At 45.8% G+C, this 7,076-nt stretch overlaps 1 protein-coding gene across 1 annotated transcript; it reads right to left on the minus strand.

Annotated features, from left to right (window-relative positions):
• Nucleotides 1–3,833: 3,833 nt before the first annotated feature.
• Ctxnd2 (cortexin domain containing 2) lies at nucleotides 3,834–4,007 on the minus strand. Its single transcript, XM_042681365.1, has one exon. The coding sequence runs from the start codon at nucleotides 3,999–4,001 to the stop codon at nucleotides 3,834–3,836; it is 168 nt and encodes a 55-aa protein (XP_042537299.1). The 5' UTR covers nucleotides 4,002–4,007.
• Nucleotides 4,008–7,076: the final 3,069 nt, after the last annotated feature.

A 7,076-nucleotide genomic window follows, 5' to 3' on the forward strand; every position in this document is an offset into this window, starting at 1 on the left:
CAAGTGGTAGTGCACTAGCCTTGAGCTGAAGAGCTGAGGGACAGCGCCCAGGCCCAGAGTTCAAACCCCATGGAACCATGGAAATTTACTAAAGTGACAGAGGGCTGGGAAGGTGGCTTAGTGGTAGAGCCCTTGCCTTGCATGCCTGAGGCCCTGGGTTTGATTCCCCAGCACCACATAAGCAAAAAGAAAAAAAGCCAGAAGTGGCGCTGTGGCTCAAGTGGTAGAGGGCTAGCCTTGAGCTGAAGAGCTGAGGGACAGCGCCCAGGCCCAGAGTTCAGGCCCCACGACTGGACCCAAAAAAAAAAACAAAACAAAACAAAAATAAAGTGACAGAAAGAAGGGTCTTACTTCAAGGAATCAAGAACAGAAACAATTATGATAGCTTTGCTAACAGTACCAGGCGAGTTGTGTCTCCATCTCACAGGGTAAAGCTTTTCTCCTTGATCAGTGAGGGATAAGTTTCAGAATGAAAGAAAGAAAAGAGGTGTTAGCATTTCCTCCCTATCAGGTTCTTAGCCCCTCCCATTCCTTCTTAAAGAACTCTCCTGGGGGACTCCTACCAGGATGGGTAGGCACTCCTACTCTCTGCCCAGACCTAGCTGCACATGCAGAGTACCTCCCACCGCTCCCCCTCAAGTTATAAGGAAGCACCTAGATTGGAACAGGTGCCATATTGCCCCCTCTTGGGGTGGGGGTGGGGAAGCAGGAGAGAGGAGATGCTCTTTCTAATAAACGTCTTTATAAACCTCCTTCTCCTGTAGTGACTGTCTTCCCATGCTCTCCTGGGATGGATTCTTACAGGAGGAAGGAAAGAAAGAAAACAAAGGAAGGAGAGCTGGGTTCCAGTGACTCATTCCTGTGATCCTAGCTACTCAGGAGGCTGAGACCTGAGGATCATGGTTCAAAGCCAGACTGTGCAGAAAGGTCTGTGAGACTCTTACCTCCAATTAACCACCAGAAAGCTGGAAGTGGCACTGTGGCTCAAGTGGTAGAATGCTAGCTTTGAGCTAAAGAGCTGAGGGACAGCGCCCAGGCCCAGAGTTCAGGCCCTACCAAAAAAAAAACAAAACAACAAACAAACAAAGAAGAAAGAAGAGAGAAGGGAAGAAAAGGAAAAGGTGTGAAGGAAGAATTTTGCATCTTTTTTTTTTCTCTTGCCTGAATTGCCAGATGTCTAATCTTCAGCTTTGGGGTAGTATTATTTGTTAAAAAGTAATGAATCCAAAAGTAATTTAAAAAATGGCTTCTGAATACTTGGATATCAATATAAATGTTAGATATGCTGGGACAAAAGTAACTGACCTCAGCTGCAGAAGAGCAGAAACATGTTAGATTTATCACACTACTCAGAAGGGCAGGCAGCCAAAGATTTATGGATTGTTATTTCTAAAATGTTCCATTTAACATTTTCGAGCCATGGTTGACTGAAATCTCAGGTAGCTGAAGCCTCTAAAAGCAGAACTGTGGATAATGAGGGGAAAATGTTCCTCTATCTACATGGGAAATTGGTTCTAGGAGCTGACGGCTGACCTGTACTCTATTACTGTTAAAACCTGGCCCAGCACAGCCCATGGAAACATGTCTTCTCTGCAGTGATTATTTATTGATCCAATTCCTGTATCACTGCAAAGGCCCAGGTGATTCTTCATACTTAAGAGTTAAGATGGCTCTCAGTTCCCACAATTTCTTATTGTTACTTAGACTATTTGGCCAGCATGGCTGGGCATGGAAGTTTTAATTCTCCGTTACTTATTATGACTGAACGAATCCTTTGTCACCCCTCCCCATCCCCCCCCATAGTGAGCTTTGGTCACTTTTTAATGACTTTCCTCTTAGTGGGCCCAGTTGGCCCATAGCCCACTCTTCCAAGTTTCTTTAATTTCAGACTTCAAGATTATAATTTCATTTCCTTTTCCTTTGAAAGATCTCTAGAGTGATGATGGTGTTGATCAATATGCATTTGTTTCCTGGGATTGTCATAAGAAATTATTTTTTTGTTGTTGTTCTAGTTTTGGGATTTGAACTTAGGGCCTGGACATTGTCCCTGAACTATTTTTTTTTTTTGGGGGGTCCGGTCGTGGGGCCTGAACTCTGGGCCTGGGCACTGTCCCTCAGCTCTTCAGCTCAAGGCTAGCACTCTACCACTTGAGCCACAGCGCCACTTCCAGCTTTTTTTCTTTTTGCTTATGTGGTGCTGAGGAATCAAACCCGGGGCCTCAGGCATGCAAGGCAAGCGCTCTACCACCGAGCCATCTTCCCAGCCCTCCCTGAGCTTTTTTGCTCAAGGCTAGCACTGTACTACTTGAGCACACTTCAACTTCTGTGTGTGTGTGTGTGTGTGTGTGTGTGATTGGAAATAGGACTACCATGGACTTTCCTGCTCAGGTTGGTTTTGAACTACAGTCCTCAGATTTCAGCCTCCTGAGTAGCTAGGATTACAAGCTTCAGTTTTGTGATTTAAAGCACAGAAATTTATTCTCTCACAGTTCTAGAGACAAGACATCTACAGTGAAGGTGTTAGTGAGTCCACACTACCTGTGAGACTGTAGAAGGGAATCTTTCCTTCCCTCTTCTACCTCTTGGATCTTCTGGTGATTCCAGTCAACAGTTTCTTGGCTTGGAACAACCTCACTCAAATTAAGCCTCCATCTTCACATGGACTTTTTCTCTGTCTCCTTTTACATTTTTTTTGGAGGGGCTGGGTATCCATTAGTCTCACTTACAAGGCTAGCACTCTACCATTTTAGCCACAGCGCCACTTCCAGGTTTTTCTGTTGATATGATACTAAGGAATCCAACCCAGGGCTTTATGTTGCTAGGCAAGCACTATACCACTAAGCCACATTCCCAGCCCTAGAGATTCTTTTTTGTTGTTATTGATAGCTACAGCTCCATTTCTGCTTTTCTAGACATTAACTGGAGATAAGAGTTTCATGGCCTGTTCTGCTTGGGCTGGTTTAAGTGCAATTCTCAGATCTCAGCCTTCTGAGTAGCTAGTATTATAGGTATGAGCCACGCCACCTGGCTTTTTTTTTTTTTGCCAGTCCTGAGGCTTGAACTCAGGGCTTGGGCACTGCCCTTGAGCTTCTTTTTGTGCCCAAGGCTAGCATTCTACCACTTGAGCCACATTACTACTTCTGGCCTTTTCTGTTTATGTGGTAAGCCAGCCAGAGCAAGCAGGAAAGTGGGCAAATCTCTTATCTCCAATAAACCACCAGAAAGTTGGAAGTGGCACTGTAGCTCAAAGTGGTAGAGTACTGGCCTTGAGCAAAAAAGCTCAGGGATAGCACCAAGGCTCTGAGTTCAAGCCTCACAACCACCACCACCAACAACAAAAAGCAACCAAACATAATGTCTAGATCATAAAAGTCTGTATAAAAGATCGCCAGGGGGCTGGGAAGGTGGCTCAGTGGTAGAGTGCTTGTCTTGCATGAATGAGGCCCTGGGTTCAATTCCTCAGCACCACATAAGCAGAAAAAACCAGAAGTGGTGCTGTGGCTCAAGTGGTAGAGTGCTAGCCAAGGACAGCTCCCAGGCCCAGAGTTCAGGCCCCACAACCACCCAAAAAAAAAAAAAGATTGCCAGTTTATGGGCTGGGAATGTGGCTTAGTGGTAGCATGCTTACCTAGCACACATGAAGCCCTGGGTTTGACTCCTCAGTACCACATAAACAGAAAAGGCTGGAGTGGTGCTGTAGCTCAAATGGCTCTAGCCTTGAGCACAGAGAGGCTCAGGGACAGAGCCCAGGCCCTGAGTTCAAGTGCAAGGACCAGCAAAAAAAAAAAAAAGATTGCCAGACTAGTGAGGGAGGAGTCATCCAGGGTTTATCTTCAGTTCAACGATGGTTCTGTGGCGATGGAGCTTGCCTTGTAGGGATTTTTCACCAACTTGGCACACCGGAAAATCATCACAATTAGGAATAGAAACAGAAGAACAACAAAGGCAATGGCAAAGCCCGTGTCCACATCAACACTTCTGGACAGGCCTGAATCTTCCATGGGGACTTGCACCTGTTTACTGTTTCCCAGATGCAGCTACCTCTTCATTTGTAGCTTCTGATTGATTATAGTCCTAGATGAAAGAGTATTAAAAACAAGTGTTTGAGCTGGATGCTGGTGTCTCCTGCTTGTAATCCTAGCTACTCAGGAAGCTGAGATGTGAGAATCATGCTTTGAAACCAGCTCTGGCAGGAAAGTCTATGAGACTCTTACTTTTTCTTTCTTTCTTTCTTTCTTTTTTTTTTTTTTTAGTCATAAGGCTTGAACTCTGGGCCTGGGCGCTTCAGCTCAAGTCAAGTGCTCTACCACTTGAGCCACAGAGCCACTTCTGGTTTTCTGGTGGTTTAATGGAGATATGAATCTCATAGACTTTCCTGCCAGGGCTGGCTTTGAACCATGATCCTCACATCTCAGCTTCTTGAGTAGCTAGGATTACAGATATGAGCCACTGCCTCCCCCCCCCCCCAACTCTATGAGACTTCAATTAACCATTGAAAAAAGCTAGAAGTGGAGCTGTGGCTCAAGTGTTTGAGTACCAGCCTTAATCAAAATTGTTCAGGGACAATGCCCACACCCTAAGTTCAGGCCCCAAAATAGACATCAAAATTTTAAATTAAAAGTAAATAAATAATAATGTTTGGCCAATTGTGGCTTGAACCTATAATCCTAGCTACTCAGAAGACTGAGATCTGAGGATCACAGTTCAAAGCCAGCCCAGCTAGGAAAGTCTGTCAGATTAACTCCAAGTAACTAGCAAAAAAGCCCGAAGTGGAACTATGGCTCAAATAGTAGAGTTCTAGCCTTGAGTGAAAAAGCTAAAAATCAGTGCTAGGCCCTGAGTTCAAGCTGCAGTGTCAGTACACACACACACACACAAAAACAAACACAAACAAACAAAAAAAAAACTGTCTTGAACATCGTGTGTGTGTGTGTGTGTGTGTGTGTGTGTGTGTGTGTGTGTGTGTGTGTGTGTGTGTCCTGCCACTTGAACTCAGAGCTTGGGCTCTGTCTCTGAGCTTCTTTTGCTCAAGGCCACTTGAGGCATAGCACCACTTACAGCTTTTCTGTTTATGTGGTACTGAGGAATTGAACCCAAAGCTTCAAGCATACTTGGCAAGCATTCTACCACTAAGCACATTCCCAGCCCCTGAGCATCCTAATTCTGTGGTAGATCCCCGCCCCCACCCCCACAAGATTTCTTCAAATTCCAAAAACACTTAATTGTACCCTAATTTGTTGTATGATCGTAACTCAGTGGGTAGGGACATAAAGTTGTTTTACTTTTTTTTGGTCAGTCCTCTGGGTCTGGACATTGTGTTTGAGCCTCTTGTGCTCAAGGCTAGTGCTCTACTAGTTGAGCCATAGTGCTACTTCTGGATTTTTCTGAGTAGTTTATTAGAGAAAAGAGTCTCGTGGACTTTCCTGCCTGAGCTGGCTTCAAACAGCAATCCTCAGATCTCAACCTCCTGAATAGCTAGGATTATAAGCATGAGCCACCAGCACCAGCCTTATTTGTGTGTGTGTGTGTGTGTGTGTGTGTGTGTGTGGGGTCATGGTCCTTGAACTCAGGGCCTGAGCACTGTTCCTTAGCTTTTTTTGTTTGTTTGTTTGGTTTTTTTGGGGGGTCCGGTCGTGGGGCCTGAACTCGGGGCCTGGGCGCTGTCCCTCAGCTCTTCAGCTCAAGGCTAGCACTCTACCACTTGAGCTACAGTGCCACTTCCGGCTTTTTTCTTTTTTCTTATGTGGTGCTGAGGACTCGAACCCAGGGCCTTGAGCATGCAAGGCAAGCACTCTACCACTGAGCCACCTTCCCAGCCCTGTTCCTTAGCTTTTTTGCCCAAGGATAGCGCTCTATCATTTCAGTGCCACAACTCTACTTCTGGCTTTTTTGGTGATTATAGGTAAAAGTCTTAGGGACTTTCCTGCCCTGGCTGATTTCCTCAGAAAGCCTCCTGAGTAGCTAGGATATAAGTGTGAGCCATTGGCATCTGGTTGCTTAATTTTTTTCTAATCACTATGTTTATTGTACTGTCTTTTTTTTTTTTTTTTTTTTTGTTCGGTCATGGGGCCTGAACTCTGTGCCTGAGCGCTGTCCCTCAGCTCTTCAGCTCAAGGCTAGCGCTCTACCACTTGAGTCACAGCGCCACTTCCGGCTTTTTTCTTTTTGCTTATGTGGTGCTTAGGAATCGAACCCAGAGCCTCATGCATGCAAGGAAAGCGCTCTACCACTGAGCCACCTTCCTAGCCTCTGTGCTGTCCTTATCTCTTAATAAAAATCAGGTATAACCCAGAGGAGATCAATGTCAGTAATTATATCTTAGTTCATCAAACAATTCTGAAAAAGAGGAAAAAGGTCACAGGGCCTGCACTTAAAGTTACAGGGATCAAAAGAGAGTACTGCTGACAGACTTGCACTCTTCCACTTGAGCTACAGCTGCACTTCCAGTATTTTGTGATTCACTTTTCCGGCCTGGCTTCAAACAAGGTCCTCAGATCTCAGCTTCCTTGAGTAGTTATGGTTACAAGTGTGAGCCACCAGCGCCTGCCTTAGGTTTGTCTTAAAATAATAATAATAATAATACTGCCGGGCGCCAGTGGCTCACGCCCGTAATCCTAGCTACTCAGGAGGCTGAGATCTGAGGATCGTGGGCAGGAAAGACCGTGAGACTCCTATCTCCAATAAACCACTAGAAAACCGGAAGTGGTACTGTAGCTCAAGTGGTAGAGCACTCGCCTTGAGCTGAAGAGCTGAGGGACAGTGCCCAGGCCCAGAATTCATGCCCCATGACCCGGTGCTGGTGGCTCATGTCTGGCTCATGTCTGTAATCCTAACTACTCAGGCGACTGAGATCTGAGGATTGTGGTTCAAAGCCAGCCTGGGTGGGAAAGTTCCTGAGACTCTCATCTCCAGTTAACCACTAAAAAACTGGAAGTGGCGCTGTGGCTCAAGTGGTAGAGCTTTCCCCTTGAGCTGAAGGGCTGAGGGACAGTACCGAGGGCCAGAATTCAAACCCAATGACTCACACACACATGCGCGCGCACACGCGCACGCACACACACACACACACACACACA

The sequence above is a fragment of the Dipodomys spectabilis genome, unplaced genomic scaffold (genome assembly GCF_019054845.1).
Source record: "Dipodomys spectabilis isolate Male_0828 unplaced genomic scaffold, ASM1905484v1 ptg000069l, whole genome shotgun sequence".
NCBI lineage: Eukaryota > Metazoa > Chordata > Mammalia > Rodentia > Heteromyidae > Dipodomys > Dipodomys spectabilis.